The sequence below is a fragment of the Simochromis diagramma genome, unplaced genomic scaffold (assembly GCF_900408965.1).
Source record: "Simochromis diagramma unplaced genomic scaffold, fSimDia1.1 OVJJ01000402.1, whole genome shotgun sequence".
NCBI lineage: Eukaryota > Metazoa > Chordata > Actinopteri > Cichliformes > Cichlidae > Simochromis > Simochromis diagramma.
The window spans coordinates 233,164-259,722 of record NW_024386972.1 but is presented as its reverse complement, the minus strand read 5'-3'; the positions used below and the strand labels follow the sequence as shown (position 1 = coordinate 259,722).

General features: G+C 38.6%; 2 protein-coding genes across 2 annotated transcripts; both read right to left on the bottom strand.

The window, feature by feature from the left end:
* Positions 1 to 943: 943 nt before the first annotated feature.
* LOC120738119 (nucleolar transcription factor 1-like) lies at positions 944 to 8,184 on the bottom strand. The gene is made up of 15 exons (XM_040039180.1): positions 7,948 to 8,184; positions 7,660 to 7,835; positions 7,400 to 7,477; positions 5,067 to 5,222; positions 4,910 to 4,974; positions 4,693 to 4,800; positions 4,057 to 4,195; positions 3,888 to 3,929; positions 3,730 to 3,798; positions 3,065 to 3,120; positions 2,773 to 2,962; positions 2,646 to 2,693; positions 2,497 to 2,568; positions 2,145 to 2,213; positions 944 to 2,048 (listed from the first exon to the last, which is right to left on the bottom strand). Exons 1-15 carry the CDS (start codon positions 7,979 to 7,981, stop codon positions 1,998 to 2,000), a joined length of 1,353 nt encoding a protein of 450 aa, XP_039895114.1. The 5' UTR covers positions 7,982 to 8,184; the 3' UTR covers positions 944 to 1,997.
* A 507-nt stretch (positions 8,185 to 8,691) lies between these two features.
* slc4a1b (solute carrier family 4 member 1b (Diego blood group)) lies at positions 8,692 to 22,490 on the bottom strand. The gene is given in 19 exon segments (XM_040039179.1): positions 8,692 to 9,407; positions 9,500 to 9,673; positions 10,050 to 10,219; positions 10,341 to 10,582; positions 10,680 to 10,723; positions 10,725 to 10,847; positions 11,365 to 11,454; positions 11,590 to 11,838; positions 12,188 to 12,382; positions 12,512 to 12,660; positions 12,748 to 12,951; positions 13,096 to 13,300; positions 13,943 to 14,127; positions 14,923 to 14,965; positions 15,092 to 15,161; positions 15,987 to 16,122; positions 16,546 to 16,717; positions 20,442 to 20,488; positions 22,380 to 22,490. Coding segments are annotated over 17 exon segments (2,517 nt in total). The 5' UTR covers positions 16,703 to 16,717; positions 20,442 to 20,488; positions 22,380 to 22,490; the 3' UTR covers positions 8,692 to 9,326.
* Between the last annotated feature and the right edge of the window lie 4,069 nt (positions 22,491 to 26,559).

Sequence of the window (26,559 nt, the reverse complement as noted above, 5' to 3'; positions counted from 1 at the left end):
AATTTATTATTAACAATAATATAAAATTATGCACAAAATGAATTACTAATGTAAAAAAAAGTGGTTTATTTATATATGTTTATATAAAAATATATGCAGTGGCCTCTAGAGACAAAGCAGTACAAATTCCAAAGCAGGTACAAATTCCAAAACACATTTCTAGCATTAACTGAACTTCCAAGACAGAGCTACCATACATCACTTAAATTACACAATTGAAAGCATATGTGTATTCGTGTATTTATACACAAACACTCATATATATTCAAATAATTAAAAAAAAAAAATGATTGTTTACCTGAAGCGGAAAAAAGTGTGAGAGAGAGGGTCAGAGAAAGAAAGAAAAAAAAAACAACCCACGGCTCGCGTCGTTCACGTCAAAGACCCGGCTCTAAGAGCCATTTCGTTCGCGACACATCACTACAACCGAGTGTTTACCTCCCCAGGGCAGCATGTGACTGTGTTTCCCCCACGCCGCTTACCAAAGAGCTACACTGTGCCTTTATTTCACTTTTTTCCCACCACCCTTCCTAGTTTTTGCCCGGTTATTTTAATTTTACAGCCAAGATTAAACAAATCTTTGGGCAGACTTACAGCATTTATCGCAAAAACACGTGGGACGTAATAAAAAAAGGCCATCAAAAATCCAGTAAATCACACTATTTTATCTCAAATAGGTGTCTACTGATAATAAACCTCCCAGTCATGTTTGATAACAAGATGAACCTTCTTAACTGGGACGTCCCCCCCCCCTTTTTTCTTTACTAAGAAATACCTTTTGTTGCTAGTTATTTTTCCCCATTTCATGCCAACCTACGGATCCATCCCGACTGAAATCCAAAGATTGTTACCAGACAGTATAATTGCTGGATTAACAGGATACAGGCAAATACAGACTATCAAAAACATACTACTACTACTACTACTACTACTAAACTTCAGCTTCCATTTATTCTTATTTTATTAACTTTGCAAATATAATTGTCTGTTTTGGTCCCACATTTCTTTTGTAGGGATCTAGCCACCCTAATTCACAATGGCTTCTCTATGAAACCACATGACACACACACGTATCATCACATTACAAAAATAGCTAAATATAGGTGCTGTCAGTATATTTATCTTTCTTTCAGCACCACCTCTGTGTGCAGCATAAACAGCATTCAAATGGACTAAAACAGACCAGAAATTACAGGAGACACAGATTTGGGACTCTGAATCCTGAATTCAAACCTGCAGGAAAAATCAGTATGTAACTGCAAAAAAGGTGGAAGTAGTACCAGAACTTCCACGGGTGAAGAAAAAAAAAAGCTAGTGAAACGATTTAAGCTGTTTTTAATCAGACTATACATTTAGAGACACAAGGCAGCTCAGCGGCCCAGTGGTTGGCACAGTACATCACAACACGAATGTTTGGGCTCGACTCCTCCGTGGTCAGCAAGAATCACCTCCAGATTTCTCCCACAGTCCAAAGACACACATGGTAGGCGAACTAGTGATTTTAAACTGGCAGTCGGCGTGAATACATCTGTATTAGCCCCATCACAGACAGGCAACATTCCCAAATGAAATTTATGGATCGACGATATGCATGGTGTTTTTACTCCCCAGTGTTCACTGAGAGTAAAGTTAAATAACTGGACACGTAAGTGCCAGGAGGCGTTGCCAAGAAGGCTGCAAACTGGCAAAACTTCCTTCTGTAAGGAATCTGAAAACACCCCAGTGTGTTTTGTGTGTTTCATCATTTGAATGCATTAACTTGCAAAAAATGATCCACAACACAACAGACAGATTAAAATTCCAAGCATCGCTGCAGCGTCCATGTGAATATAAACCATCTTGCTTCAGTGTGGAAGTCAGAACAAACCCTTAGACGGTGAAGAATGTGAGGTTGTGAGGTTTTTGTCACCCACTCGAGGGCTTTTCCCTCTCTTCAAATTCAGAACAGCATCTGAATTTTCTGCATTTGGTTTTTCAGCTGTCCATCTCATCACCAATTAATACATGTCAAACATTATATCATCTTCTTCCTCCTCGTCGTCATCATCCTGCAGATTAACGGGGGAGATTTCATATTTAGATGGACTGAATCATTTTTAAAAACAAGGAACATGAAGGAAAAAAGGGTCTAATATTTCACAAACCTCATCAAAGTCCAGTATGTTGTCGTCTTCATCATCACTGCTGCTCTCGATGATTTCGTCTTCTGAGTCCTGCGTGACATACAAAAAAATTAGAAGAGTGCAGTTTAAAGAACATTTTCTTCATCATACAAATTATACTATTCCCATTATCACTTATTCTCATTCCCCCTGAATATACATTGCTATATTACATTGACTTCTCCGACATTTACCTGAAGCTCTTCAAGCATGATGTAAAAATGTGAGTCATAAGTAAACCCTGTGAATAACTTGACTGCATTCATATCACGAGCATGAACTTGAACATGTGGGTGTATTACTTGGCGCTTGCTGTATAAATATTCAGACTTACTGATGGCTGCTTCAAAAATAGTTCGTCCTTGTCAGAATATTTCGGTAAGGTGTCCTCAAGATATTTTAATTTCTGCAATAATGGATAGGAATGTTATTATATTAGAAAACAAAAGACAAAAACAGGAGACTGAATTTTGAGGTACTCACACGAGGGTTCTGTTTTTGATACTCATTCTGCTCATCTGGAGTCAGTGTCTTTAAAACAAAAGTGTGAAAATTTAAATACTAATTAAAACTTAAAAAAAATGAAAATTATAAATAAATACTTTCCTACCTTAAACCACTCCTGCAGCTCGATGGAGTATTTCCTCAGCTTTTCATTTACTTTTAATTGGTACCGGGACTTGTCCTTTATGGAGAGTTCATGCCATTTTTTGTTGGCCGCAGCAAAGCGGTCTTTTGCATTTGGGATTTTTTCTTTTAGAATTTTCATCTGATCCTGGCAGAAAGCCACGTTGACAGACCTATAAAAATAAATAAAATTAAAAACCTTTTGTCTTTCAGGATTTCATTTGTCGAGTTAAAATTAATCCTTGAAGGTGAGTGAGTTTGACGACTATGCTCACGTGGATGGCATCTTGGGCTCGCCGGGTATTTTCTCCTTGGTTTTCCTTTTGAAAATCTGCAGATTTATAACAAACGTGTTGATTTCAATGCCCCGCAGTTAATACTTACATGAATGAAAAGAGAGCTCAGAAAACAGAAAGCTCTTAGAGGCAATTGCCAACAGATAGCTGAAAAGGTGACAAATTCCAAATTCCCCAAAAGTATCAAAGAAAAATGTTTGTTCTGTTAAATGAAAGTGGCAAAGTGTTGGCACCTTAACAGGACAATGTGTCATTCCTTCACTCTGGTAGTGGATTTGAACCACGAATATTCTTGCATCAGTGCTGAACACAGGACCACGCCATACTCAGCTAGCTCTCTTGAGCAGCTAGCTCTATCTGAGAGGCAAGAAATTTCACGAATTGGAAACACCTGAATTAAAAGAGGTAAGGCCTTTGTGTAACGCTCTGGTTTGTATTGTCTATCTTTATAGTTTTTTTAAAGGCATTTTTATTTAAGAGTTAACTTTGGTCTTTTGCTTTTTCTTCCCAGTGGAAAGGAACCAACACTTTTGCACATGTCTGTACATTTGTTATTATTTATAATAAAGAGCAAAGCATGAGGTCCAAACGCCCTTCCAGATTAAACTAATTTTCCATTTACTTGCAATGAACAGTCCTCTCACCTTACGCTTTGTAGGCAAACTGATCTTTGTTTTGCGGAGGACCTTGTTCCGCTTCTCCTCATCTAAACTCTGAAGATGAGAATACAAAATAAAGTCAGCATTCACACAAAGCCCGTGAGATTTGTTAGCAATGCTGCACCTATGATCTTAGAACTTACCATTAGATACGTATACATCTCACTTTCATACCGCATCTTCAGCTGAAATGAATGAACTACATGTTCAACTCTGCTTCAAGACATTATTAACATAACCCAACAAGATCATCTTGATTTCAAAACTTTGTTTTGCATCACAAAATAAAAAATGTAATTTATGCTGCTATACCTCTTTGGAGCGTGTGTTGTAGGCTTTTCTTTCCTTTTCACTTAAATTTCGCCACCTCTGGGACCACTCTTTTATGTAGGCTCTTGTTGGGACACCCATACTACCAATCAGCTCTTTGCAGAATAAATTGTAGCCACTTCTACAGATATACACACAGAAAACAAACAAACATGCTCAGTAGCCTCTTCACAGAAGACTAGATGTGATTTTAAACTACATTAAATCAAAGTTAGCATTAAACACAGGCCGCACAATCACACAGGCAGTCAGAAATGCAGTTTTCAAGCATGTTTGTTCAAGAAACTCAACACTTAGAACACCAACAACAAAATATTGTCTTAAACTAATGCACCATTACTGTGCCCATGTATAATCTTTATTCTTAATACACTAAACATACGCACTGAACACAAACATAACATTTGAATAGAAAACCAGAGCTATGCAATACACCAATTTCTGGTATCAATACCAAGTAAATAAAGGGCCAGTGTTGCAGAAACAAATACACATATCAAAACTTTTAACCTATAAAAGACAGCTTATGTAATGGAGAGAACTGATTAAATGTGCCATAGGCTATAAATAAAATGAACCTGACAGTTGATAAGCCAAGTGTGTGTATGTATGGCTTACATAGGTGGCTTGACAGGCAGACCCTCAAAGTCCTCCTCTGACTCACTGGTGCTTTCAGGGACCACCTTCTTCCTTTTGCTCTTCTGAAGTGATTTGGAATATTTTTCCCTGAAAGACAAAAACATTTGTTTGGCTTTTCCCCCCCTTCTTCTTGTACAGGCAGCCTACTGGGCCAATCCCACACATACACAGCTGGGAACGTATGTTTGTCTTTTACCTCAACTCCACCCTCTTATTAGTGAATTCTTTATATGCGTTCCTGTATTTCTCCAGATAAAATGCCTGAAAAAGTAAATAATTCATGACTTAAAATGTGAGCTTTTCTGACGATGGGAACAGGCAGTGTTGTAGTGACAGCTCCTGATATACTTTACCTTCTTTTTGTCGGGGAGCAGACTGAATTCTTTGCTTGCGATTTTCATCAAACCTGCACAGCTTATCCCTGGATTCTTCTTCTTAATCTTGGAAAAGACTTCCTTGTAATACCAGGTATTTACGGGCATGGGTCTCTTCGGGTACTCTGGATGGAGCTAATGTTTCAGAAATGTGAATACTCAGTAGAGGGCAAGTACAAGCAACAAAGGAATACGTACACATTTAACGCTATGCACCTGACCAGCAGTGTGTAATCCATGTGGCCAAGGAGATACTGCCCAGAGCCATGGCATGTTCCAATGCTATAACAGTCAGCTGTTGTTCTGCAGTACACATACATGGCTTGCTGTGTAAACATTTCAAGCATAATCTTTTACTAGGTAAAAAATTAAATGGTACAAACGGTCTATTTGGCTGAAACAGTCTTTTTGGAACAGGAAGGGGACGTCCCCAAACTGTTCTTATAAAGCTGGGACCATGAAATTGTGCAAATTGCTTTGGTATGCTAAAGCACTAAACTTTTCTGTCACTGAGATTAAGGGCCAGAGAACAACCCCACACTGAACGCCTAACCCAGACTCATCCATCAGATTGTCACACAGAGAAAAATGATTGCACTTGGTGGTGTGAGGCTTGGATGCAGCTGCTAAGTGATGGAAATGCACTCTTCAAAGCTCTCTACCCCCTTTTTTTGATCTAATCTGAATAAGAAGTTTGGAGATGTCTAGAGAGTGACTCTGCAAAAAAAAAAAATAATAATAGCGACAAAATTTCACAACTGCACTTGTTGCATGGGTGGCATCCTATCACAGAACCACACTGGAATTCACTGAGAGCTTTAAAGCAACCCATTACTTTTGGATTTTGGTCCTGCGTAAGACTGAGGAGGCGCTTTTGATGCATTTATTTATTTATTTTTTGTAAATAAAGCGATTCACATGACATTTAAAAGGTAACTTTCCACAGGCCATTTTTATTCACAAACTGGAGGTATAGAAATTGTTATGATTCTGTACCTACTAGAGGTCCGATACTGACGTAAATTACTGGATCGGATATTGGAGAGAAATAAAAAATGTAATCCGATCCATTAAATATCAAAAAAGCACCTCACAAAACTTGCGACACGGCGTAACTCGGCTCATAACCGTATCACGTCGGAGCAGTGTGCTCACGTGATAGAGCGGCTGTGTGTATTTGTAGCCTCAACCAAAACGGCATTTCATCTCCGAGGAAGTTATCCCAGAGAAAAGAAAAGCAACTGTGTAAGTTCATCTCTGAATGTTTGTAAAGCATTCCCACGTTAAGCTTAACAACCGATATATGGAGCGACTTCCTCTTCTCTCTCCTGCTGCTATTAATCATGAAACTGATTAATGATCAGCTGATCGGCTTTTCTGTCGCGAGTCTGTCTCTCTTGTTTGTTTTTGGCCCACTTCCCGCCAGAACAACAGCAGCATGTTTAACCTTGATAAGCTGCTGTTAGAATTTATTTAATATTACTTTCTACACCAGGATCCTTTTCTACATAGCTGACGGCTGGTAACTGTGCAGGGGCGGATCTAGCAAAGTTTAGCCAGGGGGGCCGATAAGGCATTAACAGGGAAAATGGGGGCACAAAGACATACTTTTCTTTCTTATTCTCATTTAAAATGTCTAGCTTTTAATAAATAATTATCTGAATCTTACACCCAAAGTTTTAATCTGATGTAAAATATATAGAAGTCCATTACTGTATATAGTAACTGTTAAGTCTAATATACCCTAGTAAGCTATACTACTTTTTCCTTTGGGAAGGTACCATCTGTGCAGTCTGCAGTTCTGTTGAAGAAAGATGTTGAATCTATTTAATTATTCTTGAAAAATAATTTATTTCTGTGCATTTTTTCCCACACTGCATCAAATTAAAGTTGATTACGTCGATTAAGCATCATGAGGTGGAGGGTGGGGGGTGGTTCCCTATTTTTTTTCGCTGGGAGTTTGCAACCCTATTAGTTAGGTTGCTTAATATTTCTACTAAGTACTCTTTAAAATACCAGAATAGGAAGGATAGAGTAGGTTTAAGGTCATTAGATTGATCAGTATTGCTGAACTATGAAATATTTTGGGTACAGTGTATTTTTTACATACAGGTATAACAGAATAGTATTACTGTTGTTGTTTATTTAAACTTGAGTATGAACTTATACAAAATGCAGCAAGATATTTAAAAAAAACAGTTTTATTGATTAAAAAACACACTATATCGGATTCATATCGGTATCGGCAGATATCCAAATTTATGATATCGGTATCGGACTTAAAGTGGTATCGTGCCATCTCTAGTACCTACCTTTGCGTTATTGAGGGGATCAGAAAGGACACTTTCAGCTTCCACAATGAGCTCTGTGAGGTTGCGAACCTTCCGCATCTGAGAAACAACAAGGATATGTACAGTGTAAATCATATATTTGCTCAAGTCTGGCTCTTAGCAGTGAAACAGGCAATGCTGAAGTGAAACTGAAGATTTGAACATCTGCTAAAGAATAGTTAGGGATACTGAACTAGTAAATGCAAGCTAAGTTACTAAGTTAAAGTTAGAATTTGACCCACCTTCTGAATAACCTCTTTCCACTTTTGTTTGCATTCCTCCGGAGAAAAAGGAGGGAAGGCCACTTTCTCCCAGTCTAGAGTTCTCTCTCCGTGGGTATAACTGAGCTCTTTCTTGTCATCCAGGATGTTGGCTTTCATTGCAGCGAGAAGTTTCTGGAGGTTTTTCTTGCACCATCCTGCACACGTACAGAAAGCACAGTCAACCACGACAAAGGATCCAACGGCCATTAACGAGATGTGAGCTTGCAAAGGCACTCTCATGCTGGGAAGAAAACTGCATATACCCACCAGACTCTTCTGCATTCTTTCCAGCGAGGCTCATGTTTCAAACAGAGCTTGTTTCATTCACACAAGTCCTTGGATGTACCGGCTGCACACAAACTACCCAGACATTTAAACTAAACCACGTTATTCTGCGTGGCAAGGTTAGCTAGTTCGCTACGAAACAAGGCGTAAAACACACGGTGCTCTGTTGGGCAGGAAGTAAACGCGTGTCAACTAGCCAATGAAAAGTGACATTCTTCTTCTTCTACGGGTTTCCCCGCCCTTCTTCTTCGTCGTCTTCACGAATAATTGCACAAATTGGCGCAACACTGCCTTTAACTGGTGGATTGTTGATCAGACGGTAGATTAATGGGAACTCTTTTTTGTCATTTTATACGATCACAAAAAATTAGTTACCCTAAACCATTTTGTAGCTTATAAATCAAATAAACTACAAAATGTTCTTTCAGCTGTTTCTTCTTAGTACCACTAATAAGAGTTGCAAATCACTGCATTCTGTTTTTCCAGTTACATTTTACACAATTTTCAGATTTTCTTGAATTGGGGTTGTGTCTCCTTCCGCTACAGCTAAAACACAAACATCCCAAACTTGAGCCGCTAACACTAATGTAAATAAATATTAATACACAGCAGTACTTGGAGAATTGGCGACGCCTCCTTTTCTGGTGTCTCGGACAAAGATTCAGAGAATCTAAAGAGAACTGTCTCCAGCAAAAGTTAATAACACTTAGTAAAAATGAAAGCGGAGAGTTTTTTTTTTTTTTTTACAGAAGATAGTTTTTTAATTACAGAGATATGAAAAGAAGAAAGCCGAACACACAATATAATTACTTTATACACAATATTATATCTCTCCTCGTATTGCCACACACTCCTTTTTTCTTTCCAGCATGAGCTCTTCTATCATTCCAGCAACAGTGTATACACATCATTTATCATCATATATTACACAATATTCATACAGATTTTAGCTCTTAGATAATAACTTAAGCGTCCATTTATTACACTCAGTGTGAAGTTGCTTGGAAAAAAAAAACTTTTATGGCTTTTATACCTACAATTTTACACTCAGCTTTTGAGCTCTCTGCTTCTGGACAAAAGGCACATGTAGAATTGCTTCTCTGACATCTTGCACATCCTTTGTTTTTCTCTTTTTTTGTAAAAACATGTAAATGAGAATATTTCCAGGTTCAGTTATGCAAATGATTTACCTGAGTGGCAGTTTACAACAGCTAAATTTACAGTTTAGCAGTTGGCTTTAACAGTTTTACAGGTATGTGGAAAACCCCCAACATTTTAAGTATTTTTGCGCTAAGAGAAAAAAATTAAGCCACTTATAAAATAAATATCCATTCATTAAAAAAGTCTGTCATGAAAAACATCTACAATGGCATCTGAGATTCACAGTACACGTCCTTCCCAGGCTCCTCCTCAAATGTCACTTTGGCATCATCAGCATCCAACTGAAACACAAGCACAGAAAGAACCATTTTAAACACATTGCAACACACAAACCATCTAAAAAGGTCTGAACTTTCCACAGCGTTCAGCTTACGCATTTCATTTCCAGTTCGGTGAAGAGATGCCCGGTCATGAGCATGCGCAGAGGAATGGTGAGGATGAGAATGAAGGGAAGCGCCAGAGACATCTGACTGGACTTCACAAGCCACAAAACTCCTAGACACACAATCTGGATGGCCGTGTACAGGTGCATTCGTCCTGTGCTCACCTGTAACCAAGACAGACAGACGTCAGCCAAACACAAGTAACTGACGATTTTAAGTAGCTTTGGAAACCTGCCAACACATGCCTAGTTCAAGGACAAATTAAAAGCATAATAAAACTGAAATCATAGAAATAGCCTTAGGTATATAAATGTGCATCTGGCAAATACCTCCCAGCAGTTTTACACAGAACATGATTTTATCACTACAGTCTCAAGCTGGGTAAAAATTAATAAATATAATAGGTAACACAGTAACATCTCATTGTGTTTAGTCTTGCAAAACCACAACTTCATTATTTTCCCCATGAGAAACCTTCTGTTTGCCCCGCTTATGCTAGCGCCATGGACCTCATGTATCATGCAGTGATGAGATGCTTACTCTGGTAGCATAGGGTTCATTAGGATGGTATTTCTTTGGGATGAGAAGAAGCTGCACACGATCCCACAGCTGAATGCCATTTAACGACGTGATTCCCATGTAGAGGAAGATCCCAAACAAGGCTGCCATGGGAATCATCTTTAGGATGGGCTCCATGAGAACTGACAGACCTTGATACAAGCATACATTCAGATAAATGATAAAGGATCGTACACACACATCAGTTTGAATGCAAAGTATAAGTCTAGCAATGCTTTTGTAGACAGGACTGGGTGATTAGACAGCACCTACCAACAAGCAAGGCCACCACAATGCCGCTTATTCTCTGCTCCATCACTTTCTCTATCACTGGTTTTGGTCCTTTGCTCATGACAGTGAGAGCGTTGGCATGTGTGACAGACCGCACTGTGGCAGCGCTGAGCCACGGCACACCGAATATCGCGCTGAGGCCTCCCATGCCAACTAAAACCAGCAAGTCAAAGTGAAACCCGGAGCCTTTGACCATCTTCCTCTCAGGTTTACTCACTATCAGACTGTTTAGAGCCATAAAGAAGGGAGACGCTCATTAAAGTCATGAATTGTCACTTTTTCTACGGTTCGTGTCAGCTAATAAGACCTATGATGACTCACGTTGTGATCTGAGACTCCAGAAAGATGAGAATAAACACAAGCACAGGCTGGGATGCAGGAAGCAAACATCAGCCACACAGGGAAAGGTTTGTGCTCTCCGAAAGGATTGATGAGCCAGCCTCTTTTTTCAGGATTGGACACCGTCAGACCTCTGGGAACGATTAGTTTCTATAAAGAAAAAAACAACAACATTTTCAATCCAAAGTGTTAAAGAATAGAAATTTGTCTTCAAGCAACATTCAGATACCCAAACTCTAAGAAGTATGTCTTCATGCAATTCTTCTTTTTTACACTGGCCATTGATCTCTTTGGAAGTGATGAGAGACACGATGATGTTTTTTTAGGATGCTCCATTTAGTGTAGAAATGGCAATGTGTATGCAGTTAAAATTAAATATGTTACACTGCAACATGTATAAAAAAGTTAATAGTTCGAGCTGCTTCCTAAATCCACTTTAAATTTTCCATGTAATTTTGTTACAATGTAAACATTAAATTTAATGGAATCTGGTCAAATTAAATTTAGTTAATTGGTAAACATTGAGTTTATACCAAGCTTCTTTTCCGTAAAGATGAATCATTTGAACAAATAAACCTTTGATTTTCATATATTTCGATGCATTTTACTTTAAATTATTGCTTCATGTTTATGAGTGTGCCTTTGTAATTTGGAGTCACACGCTAACCTGAGTGTACGTATCCTGAACGTTGTAGTCCACAAGCGTCATGAGGACAATGGCAATAGGAACACCAAAGTCACCGATCAAACGCCTGATCTGTTAAACACACATCACCGACATCAAGTCTACTATTTGAATTTCATTTCATTTCATTTGGTTTCTTTTAATCCTATTATTTTAAAGTAAAGGTGACCTCATAAATGGAGTGAAACCTTCTGGGCATGAGCTCACCTTTCCAGGAAGGAATGTCCCGTTCTTGAACTGACGCAGGAAGTAAGCAATAAAGAAACAGCCCATCATGAGGCACATAGAGAGCAGGGCTGTGTTGGGGTAAGATGGCTTGATGGTGTTGACAATTAGAGTTTTGTTGCCGGTAGAATTGTCATACATGAAAATCTCTTCGACCTTTGGGTGCCAGGGATACTCGGCACTTGCATTCACGTGTTCGTAATTTAGAATTAGTGGATGCGCCTTGAAGATCTAAAGAAAAGTTAAAGAGCATAGGTGAAAATGACGGCTTATGTTCAACAAATAAATCGCAGATGAGAAATGTTTCAGATTTTATTACAACATGTGACACACACTTTTTAGCCACAATAAATAAAACCACTGAAAGATCAGTTGAACAGCACTACACCCAGTGCCAGACACCACAGGGTCCCCAGAGGTCTTGTTTTCTTTGCCCCGGTAAGCTATTTTTGTGGAATGAGAGTAACTTGCGCAATATTTGGCTTGAAGTTTTAAAAATGTGGCTGATTGGTGTGTGTGTGTGTGTGTGTGTGTGTGTGTGTGTGTGTGTGTGTGTGTGTAATGAATAAAGATTGTTTACCCTCCCGAGTTTGGCAAAAGTTTCATAGATGAAAATGAGGGAGATGAGGATGGAGAAGATTTCCTGGGTGAATCGTGAAATGAAGCGAACCAGGAAGCTGCCCTCAAGGGCCACAATGATCACCACAATGACGACCAGCCACGCTCCCACCCAAACTCTCCCAACAATATACTCAATGCCCTGGGACTTGCAGAACTGAATGATGGAAATGAATGATGATTTGAATTTAGTATTTATGAATGAAAAAATATTAATTGAATTAAAAAAAGACAATAATGGAGTTGTAATGTTTGTTAGGATTAATAAAAAGGCTTTTTAACTCACTGCATAGAAGGCCTCCTCAAATACCAACAGTGGACCAGAAAACCCAATAACCAGGACGGGCTGCGCGGCAACAAAGCAGAATATAATTCCCTGAATGCTGGTGGAAATGAGGAGCTCTGGCACACCCATCATGTTGTCCACCTTATAAGCTACAGGCAAAGATAAAAAAACAATTTATAGGATCTCCAAAAATACAAAAAACAGAAGAAAAAAAATGGTACCACAGTCATACACACCCAGGAGGCCTCCAAATGTGATGGCAGGAGACAGGGCAGCAAAGTAGATGAAAATGATGGCAGCAAGGACCTGTGCGTTTAGAGCATCGGTGATGTCACTCTTGTAGTACTGGTAGCGCCTTTTTATGTCTCGAATCATTCCCCCAAACGGTCGACCAGTACGAGAAAGGGGATCTTCAATAGGAGGTCTGGAAACGATTGAATCTGGGGAAAATGTGAAATCTGAGCTTAAGCCACTATCAGATCCCAAATAGTTATCCAAATAAGAAACTAAAAGCTGGCAAACAAATAATCTGTTTATCTTATTAGTTAAAATGTCAGCCAACATGGTAAATGCGTATGACTCACCACTGCAAACTTTGGCGTTGTTGACGAGGTCATAGCTTTGCAGTTTGTCCTGTAGCAGTTTCTTCTGAAAGTTGATGACTGAGCTGAGCATCGCCTCACTCTTGATCTCGGTGGGTGGGATCACGATGCTGCAGTCCATGAACTTGGACACAGCATTGATCAGCTCTCGAGCACTTTTTGCCTGAAGCGCTGTCTGATTAAACACCTAGCAGAGATTGAGCAGAGACAGATATGAAATCTGAAGATTGCAGGATTCTTTCTTAAAAATGAATTTTCCAATAGAAACTGTTAATCAAATATTATTTTATGGGATGATCAATAAATAGAAAAAATATTAAAACCTTTGTTCAATTAACTTTATTTAGTGTTGGCTCATTTAAATTGCATTTTGAACTTGGACTTGCAACCTGCAATAACTCATTTTGCCACTTGGGGGCAGTGGAAACAATCTAAAACAAGATAAAGCCATCCATAGGCAATTGCCTCTGGATGTGCCTCGGTATAATTAAAGAAAAAAAAGATAATTGTCGATGTCCTTTGATGTGACGGAGTAATACATTTCCTGAAAAATGATACCACTGGTAATTGCCTGTTACAGTTGCAACAAAAAAACCTAGATTGGAATGAAATTGCTTTAGAGCACAAATGTGAGTTAAAAAAAAAGTCACAAAAGAGGAAAAATATTTCTTAAGCTTTCTGCTTTCTTCTCAGTAATGTCACCGTTAAGCCACCTTAACCCTTGCTACTTTCTCTTTTGCTGAAAGAGCCTGAACAGAGAGCGAAGACTTGAATGTTGTTTTTGCAATGAGTAGTATTTCTTGTCTTTTAAAAGCCTCAGTCAACTCACTTTATTAGCCATTAGTGCTGCCATAGCACGCCCAGTCTCATAGTAGTCCATGTCACTGCTGCTGGGGCCAATCAGAAGAAAGACAAAGCGTACAGGCTCTGGGGCTTCCAACGCTGAGTCCAGTGCTACTGCTTCCTTCAGACGCACAAAGACAGCTGTGGGCTTCTCCAGAAAATCCAGGGTTCCTGGTCAAAAGAGGACCCTGCATTAGTTAACTTGCGTTTAACTGCATATTAATCACAGATTTTTTTTTCCATCTGTTCTAAATGTACCTTAACAGGACATTTTTCATATTTCTTATATTCTTATGGACAAATCCATTTTCTTTATTCACATTTATGTTTATACTAAGGCCCAGAATATTGTCCAGAAGAACCTCAGAGATGCTGCATGGTCATAAAATACACCAAAAGTGTACTTAACCATGTACTCCCACACAATCTAACTGCCTGCAAGCTAAAGCCACCCATGTACTTATTCACTGTTGAAAGTTTTTTTTTTTTCATTTTAGATTCTCAGCTGAAAGCTAGTAACTTAGTTCAGATCAACTCAAATAACCTTGGTCCTATCAAGGAAACCATCTGGAAAAGCTTTAAAGCTGAACCTGCCATTCAGAATACCATTTCTTTATCCATTTGTTTACCATCCACAATGTCACTGCCAGGGATACTGAACTATGGGGGCGGGCCAAAGGTCACAGTCTATGCATGTGTGCATTAACTGCTTGGTTGTGCTGGAGGTTCCTCCCTCTTAAAAGAGAGTTCTTCCTTCTCACTCTTGCCGGGTGCTTGCTCATAGGTGTTTGTCTGATTTTTGTGGATTTCTCCCTAATATTGTTGTGTCTTTACCTTACAGTATAAAGCGCCTTGAGGTTGCTGTTGTTGTAATTTGACACTTTTTGCATTAGGTACACGTGTGCAGCAATCAGAATGTAAACACCAACACTGTACTCCACATCGAACATGAAAAAAGCAGCTTACCCACTAGCACCATGGAGGCCTCAACATGCTCAGATTCATCAGTCTAAGGTAAGGCAGAAAGGAAAAAAGACTTTTCTATTCAAGACTTTGTGCATCAGAACCAACTTTTAAACATGCTGCTATTGTCAGTTATGCTTAAACAAATGATAATACCAGTGGGACAACTTACTCTCTCCTTGACAGAAAACTTTTGCAGGTCAGTCCTAGTCAACATTTGGCTTTCTGGGTCAGTTGTTTGGCTGAAATGAGAGCAGCACGTCACTGTCATTGTCTCTGTGACCCATAACTGAAACTACAGCGGCAAACTACAAACAGTAAACTATTCATTGGTAGTTCTCTGTTCAGTGAACAGTTTACAAAAAAAAGAAAAGAAAACAAGATTGAAAAGTGGTAAAAATGTCATATTTGATTGAAACTTTTTTTGTAATATTGTTAAGTTTATTTAGAAAAAACAGGAGTTTTCAAATGCACAAAATGACCTATTCAATATTTGAAAAACTTTAAGAGAAATTGCTAGAAATGTAATAAATGAGTCCTTAAGTTGAAATTTTGACATAATAACCTAACTGTGTTGACTTATGGATATCAAGAATGTTTTTTTCACATTGTATTTTGTTTATTCTGCACAAAAAATATCAAAGTATAAAAACAACAATCCATAGCTTTAAATGAATAAAGCTATGGTCCAGACCTATTTTGAGGTTGGGACCACAAGCTTTCTGACTTGTTACCCAGTGGGTGTTCTCACAATCAGAGGGTTTGTTATGCTTATTTTGTTATCTTTGTGATTTAACTCTCAGACTGCACAGAACAAAACAGTTATGACAGTGTCCATTGTCTGTGTATAATAAAGGATTCAACAGGCAGACAAAAGGGTTTGATGGTCAGGGATGATGATTCATAATTATAGTTTGGATTCCACAACAGCTACAATAGTGTCAACCACTCTGAGCAAGCTAATGCAGTCTTTTCCTTTTGGAGTCTTGGATAATAGCCGGCTGAATGCCTGAGTGTATTTCATTTGTATTTGTGTTTGTATTTGTGGATGGTGTCTCAGACGATACCTGCGGTTTTGCAGCAGAGAGTTCAGCACTCCTTCCCGATCTCCTGACCTGATTTCCTTCTTGTTAACCATCTCACTGACCATCTTCTCTGTGATGGTATCCAGGGTCTTCTCCTCACAGTCTAAAATGGTCACACCTTGGCAAACACAATTTAGAAACATATGTAGTCATGTTCAATAAAAGGGAAAGAACTGCTGCTGTGGTTTAAGAAGGGACTTTAGAAGTAAAAGCCACTAAAGAAGCACTAGAACTAAAGCTATATGTGTCAGGTTGGCTAAGACTGAATTTTACAGATGCTAATCTAAAATAGCTTTTTTGATAATGATATTTTGTAACAACAATCTAAATCAGCAAAGCATTTAGTAAACTGGAATATAAGTATAGACTGCAGCACAGTTTTCCTTTGATCACACTGTAACAGGGAGGAGTGTGACACAGCATGGATTTACATAAAATATCAGTACCTTTAAATCCTATAAAAGTAAAGCACTTCAGAAAATTGAAAATAATTATAAATAGTGTAAAAAAACCTGTAAATGCTCATGTTTTGCTCACTGACCTGGGCTCATGGTGCGTCTGAGCTGGATAAGGCTCCTGAAGGTAAGGCAAGAGATGGGAGTGGGCACCCACACCTGCGCTTGAGGGTCAAAGCTCTCCTCGTAACCCACCCATCGGCCCTTCTCCTGCCAGTAGCCCTGCTGCTCCTGCTCCTTCATTTGTTCCTTCAGCTTCTTGTAGACAGAGAGAAACATAAGCACAGGACAAAGGTGCAAGGATAATTTGTGTTTGTGAAGCAACAAGTGAATTTTAGACAGGGCAGGTGGATGATATAGAGCAGCTCACCACCCCCACTCCCTCACCCCCACCCCCCTCCTTGCAGTGCAACATGTGAGCATGAGGTGTAGGCCTACAACTGCACAACTGTGGTTTCAGTAATCTCTTACATTTAAAGTCGTCTACAAATTTAGGACATGTCTTTTTGTAGCAAATAGTAATAGTAAAAAAATAAATAAATAAAAGATGGTTTATCTGAGGTGATTGTTTCCAGCTACTATGACTTGTTACTGCTTGCCTTTTTTAATTCCAGGTTTTAAAATCTTACCTCATTCATTTTTTGAATTTACATACAGTTCCAAAAATGATTTTAAACAAACCAAAATGAATAAATAATAAAAAACCTTTATCTGAAAATTTTACTTCAAGGTTAAGAAAACAATATTTTTCATGCCATATGATTCCCAAGTGTGCTTTACTCTCTTCAGGCAGAATCAGATAAATCCTGGTCATGCTTCATTACAAAACAAAAACATTAAAGACATTATGAGTGTTGTTTTCCAGTGACTGCCACTGTAAGAAGGCTAATTTCAACATCATCATCATTATTTATTTAAATTTGGTTGAGTTAATGTTTTACTTACTGTTACTGCATCAATGAATAGTGTAGTTAAAAGAGCAATATAGCAGTAAGCAAAGGTCTAACTAAGGTCATTGCACATACATGGGCGTAGGTTCAGAAGGCTTAGGAGCAATGTTCCCTCTAAACTGCACGCGTGCGCAATTGCGCACTACTGGCACGGTCTCTGCGCACAGAAAATCTGTGTTGCGCACAAAAAAAAAAAAAATCTAACCTGAATTGAAATTAAAATTAAAACTTTAACAATTCTGTTTTGCAGTGTTAGTCAGGAAGTGACTGGCTGCTCCCCTATGGGATTAGGATGCCACCTTATCCCATAGTCCAGCCAATAATGCGATTCACATTCGTATATACGCAGCTAATCAACGTCGCTGACAGGCTATGACAGCGTCCTTATGTGCCGACACTGGTGCTTTAGCTAGCAAAGCAGCGTGGCTGATGTGGAGTGAAGCCACGTTAATGACGTGTACAACCATTGGAGATGTGAGCAGGACAGACGGAACAATTGACAGAAAAAGTGTGGACTTTATATAAGTTTTTAAATTGTGTTGATAGGCCACTTAAAACCAGAGTTATGATAAAAATATATGCAATGTTTGGTTTTCTTCCTGAATACTATCGTTGTTTATATTTACTGAGGGAAGAAACGGTAAAAACTGCGGTTTTTTAAGGAAAATGCTCGAAAGCACTCTCCGCTTGTGAGCAAAAACAAAACCAAAAAACCCCCACCCTTTCCTATTGGTCGAAAAAAGTACCATGTCGACCAATCAAAAAAATATGGCAACATGGCATTTAGATGTTTAGGAAGGGGGGAAGTTTTAGGAGTGACGGTGGTGTTTTGAGATGTGAAAGATTTGCAAAGTTTAGCGCAAATCTTGTGTAGTTAGTGTGTAGTGTAGTCAATAGTTTTGTTGTGTGTGTCAGAACAATGAGGCGACTGCTGACTGTTACAGCTGTTACAGGAGTGATACATCTGCTGCTGTCAGGCCTGCAGGTATCAGGCTTGTGATGTTCTCCTTTATCTCATAGTGGACAGAAATTATTTTTTGGAGTGGCACAAATAATTTGTGTGGCATCAGATTTGATGCAGAACAGCTGATTGTTCTGTAAATAGTTTGAAATGTTTATTAAAAAAAACGCCTTGGCTGCATTTTTAGGTAAACGGCTGCAAAAAACGTTGCTGTTTGCATAACTCAGTAACTTTTTTGAAGAAGTAACTATATAATTAATTGCCCAACATTGGTCATTATATACTGTATTTTGCAGTACAGTTACAGGACTCTCTCCCAGACCACAGACTCATACTCATAATACAAGTCAGAGCTTTATAAAAAAAATACTACACAGGTCATGAACAAGATTTTTTTTAATTTTCATTGTAAGCGGGCTAAAGCAGTTCATTAAAAGTAGTCTAACATAAATGTAAATGCTGTAATTTGATTATTTTAATAAACCATATAACTTGGATGGATTCGATGCTGGCGTGACCACAGTGCTCACGTCTGCTGTTGCTCACAGTGGTCCAAGTGTCTGCTCAGGGAGTTTGTGTGTTCGCTCAGACACATGAAAAATTAGAGGGAACATTGCTTAGGAGTTATGTTGTGTATCGCAACATTTCAAATCTAGCAAGAGCTGCTATTCTTAGGAAGATTCTGGCTAACTGATCGAAAACAAAGAAACAATCCACTGTAAACATATCAGTGTCTTAAAATGATGCGGAACTAGATTATTTTAAGAAGAACAACCCTAACATTTTCACAGAACAAGTTTATTCTTGCAAACATAGTCTAGAATTCTTACACGTTTACTAGAAAAAGACCCAACGGCCCAGATCTGTACTCAAGCTTTGAATGTTGACCATAACCACGCAACCAAATTTTGATTTACCTTAAGGTCACAAAAGCGAAGATCAACAGGCTTGTATTATATCAAATAGAGTCAATGATGTTGGTTTCTACTGTGAAATCCCCTTTGCAGGGTTTTTCTGTGTTGTGCTCTTTGGCCTACATTCACAAAGTTTTGTTCTGGACTTTGTATTGGTATTAAATGCATAAAATAAAAAAATATGTGATATGTATTTTGGAAGGCAGCACGGTGGCACGGTGGTTAGCACTGTTGCCGCACAGCAAGAAGGCCCTGAGTTCAATTCCATCATCAGGCGGGGGTCTTTCTGTGTGGAGTTTGCATGTTCTCCCCGTGTTTGCGTGGGTTCACTCCGGGTACTCTGGCTTCCTCCTACTGTCCAAAGACATGCAACTTGTGGGGATAGGTTAATTGAATAATCCAAATTGCCACTAGGTTTGAATGTGTGAGTGAATGTGAGTGCGAATGGTTGTCTGTCCTTGTGTGTTGACCCTGTGACAGACTGGCGACCTGTCCAGGGTGTACCCCGCCTCTCGCCTTATGACAGCTGGGATAGGCTCCAGCACTCCCCGCGACCCTGAACAGGATAAGCGGAAGCGAATGGATGGATGTATTTTGGACATACATGCTCTTAAAATAAAGCTACAGCATGCTTTTGGATGGTGCAGCTCTGACTGTGTGTCTTTTGGCTGATGAGATTTACTTAGTGCAATAAATTCAGTCAAGTCCCGCAACCACCTGCGCTCTGTGGTATTGAAGTTTACTGCAGTATTCTTTAATCAAACACAGAAGTTCTACTAATCCTAAATAGAACAACACCTTGTTTTGTCTTGATAAATCACACTGTTACTCAGCTGAGTAAAGACATAAAGGCTTTACAGCTTTTTGCCCGATTTTTATTTTTTTATTTTAATATTGCGAGGGAAGTGGACACGGATCATGAAAATGTGGGAAGGTGATGTCCAGCTGACACTTTCATGTCTAAAAGGTAAACACGGTTTTCTCGCCTCAACAACCGCCAGGCTCCAGACCTCTGAGTCAAAATGAGTTTCCGGTGTGTACACGACTGGACACCCATGTTTCGAGTGTCAATACATGTCGAGCATCTAGAGTGGGTATACAGTGTGTGTGTGTGTGTGTGTGTGTGTGTGTGGGGGGGGGGGGGGGGTGACCCTTACCTGACACTTTGCAATGAGGTTACTGTCGATGTTTCAGTTCTAGGCAGCTGGAACAGACGGAAAATACATTATTTACAAAACAGAACTGAGCAAAAGGGCAGAATTCAGCTTAGCCTGACTAGACAGTGTTTAAAGTGCATGGGTGTGTACTTATAAAACAAAATATGTGGTGTGCTAAATAAGTAACATTGTGCATCCTCTCTTTTCTTTTGAGGACAAAATGCTAGTCACCAGAATGTAAATCAATGCATTTAACAGTGAAGACAGTCAAGTTTAAGGTCTGGCTGTAACAGTAGGGTTACAGAGGCAGAGGTAGCAGTTAAGATAAGTATGAGGCTGAATCAAAGTGTAGGTATCACCTGTTCAACCTTGTGTGTATGTGTGTGCATATATGTGAATCATTAAGTGTTTATGTGCAGATTCTTTATATGTACAAGGAGCAAATGTTATATGGGTAGCTGTAGGCGCAGTGTGCATAACAGGTGCATTTTTCTGCAAATATACAGTATTCTGTGAAAGTCATGAGTCACTCCTCTTTTTTTTTTTAAATTTTGCTTCCAAGTTGCCAGACTTTCTTATAAATTTTTGAAATTGGTCTTGAGCGACTCATGGAATGAACCCGTGTTGTGTCTACACATAACAGAAAACTTAGCAAAGAACCAATATGAAATTGTGTCTTTAGGCGTTTTGTTACTGGTGGCCTGTCGCAAAAACATGAAATTTCCTCCAATTTCCTAAATCTACAAAAAAAAAATTATAAAATAAAAAAATCTAAAGATAATGCAGTCTGACAGAACTAAAATTGTATTTTGGCACCAAAACGGTTATTCCTATATCTTGGCATGGTGTACAGTGTGCCCTTAAAGAAACTGGACACACGGAAGACAAAAAAAAAAGACAAAAAAAAACCTACAGCAGGTGAACAGTATTGAAAAGTCATGCCCTATCTATGCAATGATGAATATTCTTTTGTTCAAATCATTTTAAGGATGTACAGAGAAGTTCAGGAGCTAGATAAAGCAGTGAGTGTCCACAGCATCTGCAAAACACAGTGGAGCCTCTGTCATGGTTTGCTGCTACATTTCAGCCAGTGGTGTTGAGCTCTTGTCAAAATTGATGAAATTATAAAAGCAGAAATGTCAGCTTTTGTTCCATTTTGATTGGAAGCAGCTTCATGTTTTTAGCATGACAATGACACAAACACACTGCCTGCCAATGTATTAAAAGCATACCTAGATAGAAAACACACATAGTGGTACACTACCAGTCATGGATTGGCCTCCCAAGAGTCTGAAGCTAAAGATGAAGCAGTGTGGGATCATCTTGAATAAAGACATCTAAAGAAGAGCCTTAAATGTCCATTATAAACCTGGAGAACTATTCCTGGAGACTACTCAAAGAAATGACAAGAACGCTTCTCTAAGAGTGTTCAGGCTGTGCTGACGAATAAATATGGTCATACCAATTATACACTCTCAAGCTCTGGAATCATATATTTCTGTTTTGGCTTTATATATAGTATCTCCATTTATTTTGACACTTTTATATAAATTGCTGCACCATTTTTTTGCAAAAAAAAATCTACATCTTTGCAAGTGTCTCAAAGATCATTAAAATTGCAGATGAGAAAAGCATTCTTATCTTATTGTTTGTGCATTCTTAATCATCTGGGCATGTATTCAATAAAAAGTGACTTGTTGTTTTACACAACATGACTGATATTGCCACATTCTGTTTTGCAATGACTGTTAAATTTCTTCAATTAACCAATAAAGATTATTCCACTGCAGCAGTGACTCTAACACACATCACAACAACATTAAGTGTGCAACTTCAATGAAGTGCTCCATTCCCATATTTTCATGCTTCAAAGCAACAGCTTAACTTAATTTTTGGACAAATACCATTCATAGCTGTAGCAGAAAAGCTGACACTTACCTCCTGCAGTCACTGCTTAAACTGACAGCAGTGGCAAGTGACTGACCCCAGAATGGCAAAAAAATTGTGACTTCATACGCACCACCTATTTAAAGCTTCTTCGGTGCCGATGTGTGTGTGCATGCTTCTCGATAATGGGTGGGACTAATACATGCATGCACACACACATGGACACGTGCACTCTAATTCTCTCGAAGCGCAAATCCAGCAGAGCAATGTGTTCCGGTCTCACCCATAATATTGATAGTGAATACAGTGGCTTGGTATGGAAGAAAACTAGTCAAACTGTGTCATTATCCAGCCCGCATCTTATCATATTTAATGTCTGTGTTTAGAGGACAGCAAGGGCTTAGACTTCTCTGCTGGGCCTGGTCACCTTCAGTCTTACTGGAGTAAAACATTTGCTTAAAGCTGGCTTTCATCTGCTTTTCTTCCTCCCACCTTAAGACGATCAGCATAAAACTGAGGTGTATTAATCACATTTATGATTGCATATATAGCGGAAACTGCTGCCCGACTGTCATTTTGGGCTGACTTTTCTTCTGAACTAGACACACAAACAACAAATTCAAAACAATTCCACTCATTAACTGCAAACATTAGGTGACATTTAACTCTTCTAGTCATTAGAGGGTGATTTTAAGAAGTCATTAGAGACTAATTCTTATTCCCCAAATTGTTTTAATCTTTAAAAAAGTGTGATATTACATTTCCTGTAATGCAACTTTCTGCTTTTTGAAAGATTTATGTTTCTTGAGCTCACTTTAATGACTCGGCTGGATTATGTAAAAAAATGAGTGGTTCTGCACAGGGCAATTCCTGGAAGCTTATGCTTGTTAGTTTTTTAATAACATAATAATCAAGTTGTAAAGCATATCATAACAGAGGTGTGCTGTGTTTAATAAACTTTAATGTAAAGAAAAGAAATATTTGCATACCTTCTGTTGACGGTAAATGTTATCATCCTGCATCTTGTTTCTGTCACTGTACCTCATTATGTAACTGTCTGGAATCCATCGAGACTATTTTTTTCTTGACACTGGGTTGTCAGTCACCAACATGAGTGACGAAATACGAGAAGTCCTCTTCCTATATGCAAATCTGAAAGCATTGTTTCTCTGCACACTGATATATTTAATAGTGTCTGCATGTGTTTGTCCTGAACAGAAGCTCAGAGGCCTCTGCATCCCAAATCCTCTGATGTATCTCCCATTACAAGTATAAAGAATCTATCAACTATAAGCAAAATAATTTTTTAATGTATGTTTTACTATCTTTTCTGTTTCATGCATCAAGCAAAACTGACATTCACTAAAGTGTAATTCTGCAACAGCAGCAATCTCCTAATGTAATTCTAAAAACCAATATGGATGTAAATCTATCAAATTACTCTTTGCAAAAGCAAGAAAACTAGGAATTAGCAATGTATACTACTATATAGCATTATTGGATTATTATTGTTATTATGGTTGCATTTATGTGCTGTTAAGCAGTTTCATCTGCACAAATGTGTCATACTTTGTATGAAAGTGTAAATGCAACCTGGCTGATATCCTTCATTATATCCGTTAACATAACATTTCATTCCTCCAAGAAATGTTTAGCAGTGACATCAGTCTCCAAGAAAGACATCGGTGTGAATACTTGATAGACATTAATACATGTATACACTATACATAACAGTTGATGCAAGCACAGGCTTTTGAGTTTTCATGCAATATTAAATTACAAAGCAGAGACTGCTTTTTTTGAGCCTTTTCTGTAGTGTTGTGGTTAACACATTTGCCTTATAGGTGGAAAACACCCAGTTCAAGACCAGAAGGAGACACAAGCCCAGCCTCAGAGGTCATAATTTTCATTGCTGGTCCCAAGCCTGGATAAATGGAACGGTTGTGTCAGGAAGGGCATTTGGGGAAAAAAAAATCAACATGTGGTATCATGTGCCATTGAAACCCCTGAGAAATAAGGGAGTAGCTGAAAGTAGTTGTCGGTTGTGAAGGACACACAAAGGGAGTTTTTTACCCTCATGTAAATATCTCGTTTATGAATGAAAGGTGGCCAACTAATGCAGCTAGTGTTCAATCAGTACAGTTTAATTAAATTTTATTTATATAGTACCAATTCATAACAGAACAAGCTTCGATTAGAAAGAAACTCAGCAATCACACAATCTCTTATGAGCAAGCACTTGGCAACAGTAGGAAGGAAAAACTCCCTTTTAACAGGAAGAAACCTTTGTCAGAACTAGGCTCAGGGAAGGAGCAATCTGCCGCAACCGGCCTGATAGAGGGTGAATAATGTGAAAAGTATTGTTCCCACCATGGAACCCTGTGGAACTCCATGACAAACCTTTGTGTGTGAGAAAGATTCACCATTTACATACAAAAATTGGAATTCATAAGATTGATATGATTCAAGCAAGTGGAGCACAGTGCTACCACAGTACAGTCAACATCTGGCTCTCAAGTAATTGAAATAAATTACAATTCAATAGTATTTCAACAATGTTTATTATTCATTTTCAGTTAGTAAGAAAATAATTTTTAAAAATTATTTATTTTCTCATTTCAAGTAAAATAAGGCTTCGATTTTAGATTTGCTTAATTTTAATAAAGGTGTTGTTTGAATCACCCCATTTCTGTAAACCATCTCAACTTTGAATATTATTTTCTCCCTATGTGTTTCCCCCATGAGTTTTCTGTTTTCACACACGCCCTGAATAAAGCATTTGATTTGCTAAGTAATGTTATGTGGGATGAGTTACAAAGCATGTGACTCGTTCTGTGTGTTGCCTTTGTATATACATTGACCACCAAAGACAAAGGAAAAGGCTGCACAGATTAAAATAACCTTACCGTAAATACAAGAAATGCTGTGCAGAGTAAATTAGAAACAGTCCATCAAAATCTAGTAATAGATCTGTCAGAATGGAGAAACATCTAGATGCAGATCCAGCCCGCACTCTGTCTATTGGTGACCTAGGGTTTAGATGAAGACATTAACTCAGAGAGGCTGATCGAAGTGAAGGGGTCCAAGTAAACATCAATCAAATATCAGTTATTAAAGTTGCTGTACTTTAAGACACATCTGTGGGATAGCTGTAAATAATTTTTTCTGTAATTATTACAGTTTCATCTGTGAAGAAATTCCTAAAGTCATTGCTAGTTAAGGTTAACAGAATACTTGGCTCATTAAAAATTGGACTTTTTCTCAGCCTGGCTACAGTGCTGAAGTTAATTTATCACGAATAGTAAGATGTCCTAGCTTTACTTTTGTAGAATAACAAACTATTTTTTTAGGCCAAAAGTGTAACACCAATTCTTCTTCAGCCTATCCATTATCTACTTCAAGGTGGAAGTTTGTGAGTTACCAGGGAGTCAAGCAATCAAGCATCTGTAATGTACTGCCTTCTTTTTCAGAGAAAACACAGAATCCAGGGTCATACGCAGTGCAGATGCTACAATATTAATAAGATATAATCGATTTCCGTGGGATAAAAAAATGCAGAGAAACATATAAGATTGCAACTGGTCCCAAGTCTGGATAGTCACGTTTTGGGGTGTTTAATAAATTCAGCCAGATTTCAGGAAAAAAGAGAGCTTCTCTATCTAACATCTCCTATACAAGACCAGGTTTCCCCAAAAAGTTTCCTAGTTAAGGTTAGTGGAGTACTGGAGGTCACCCAATGCAGCCTGATCTCCTGGCTGCTCGGGAGGACCAGCCAAGGGAGCGCTAACTGGGGCTAAGCTACTTTGGCCCACACTGACTACCAGTTGGGCTGGTTATAGGACTGTGGAGGCTCTCAGGCCATCGTACTCTAAGGAGCTTGGAAAGAAAAGCATCTGGACTTTTTAAAGTTTCTTGAAGACTTTTCATCTCTCATCCGAGAAGTTTCTTCAATTCTAAGAGCAGTTGGTGGAGTCCCAGATGGTCTTCTACTCTTTCCGTCCTATTTGAGGTTTGTAAAACAATGACCAAACAATGCACTTTGACGTGCAAATAGATACAGAAATGGTGCAAAAATGCTGGTAGCAAAATCCCATTTAAAAATTCAACAAATCAGCAATTCAATACCAGCAGAAGTGATTCCAGCCCAGTTGCTACAGCTGGCACTAATATGCTTGGTATGTGTGCAGGGCAACTGAGACTATGCTAAACAAACTCAGGGAGGGAAATCCTT

Bases quoted from the DNA above. Each gene is read 5' to 3' on its own strand.
- LOC120738119 (XM_040039180.1), bottom strand. From the start codon at position 7,981: ATGAGCCTCGCTGGAAAGAATGCAGAAGAGTCTG. The intron at 3,121-3,729 runs GTGAGAGGACTG...ATAAATCTGCAG, and splicing joins GTTTGCCTACAAAGCGTAAG to ATTTTCAAAAGGAAAACCAA. The intron at 2,569-2,645 runs GTGAGTACCTCA...CCATTATTGCAG, and splicing joins ATCAAAAACAGAACCCTCGT to AAATTAAAATATCTTGAGGA.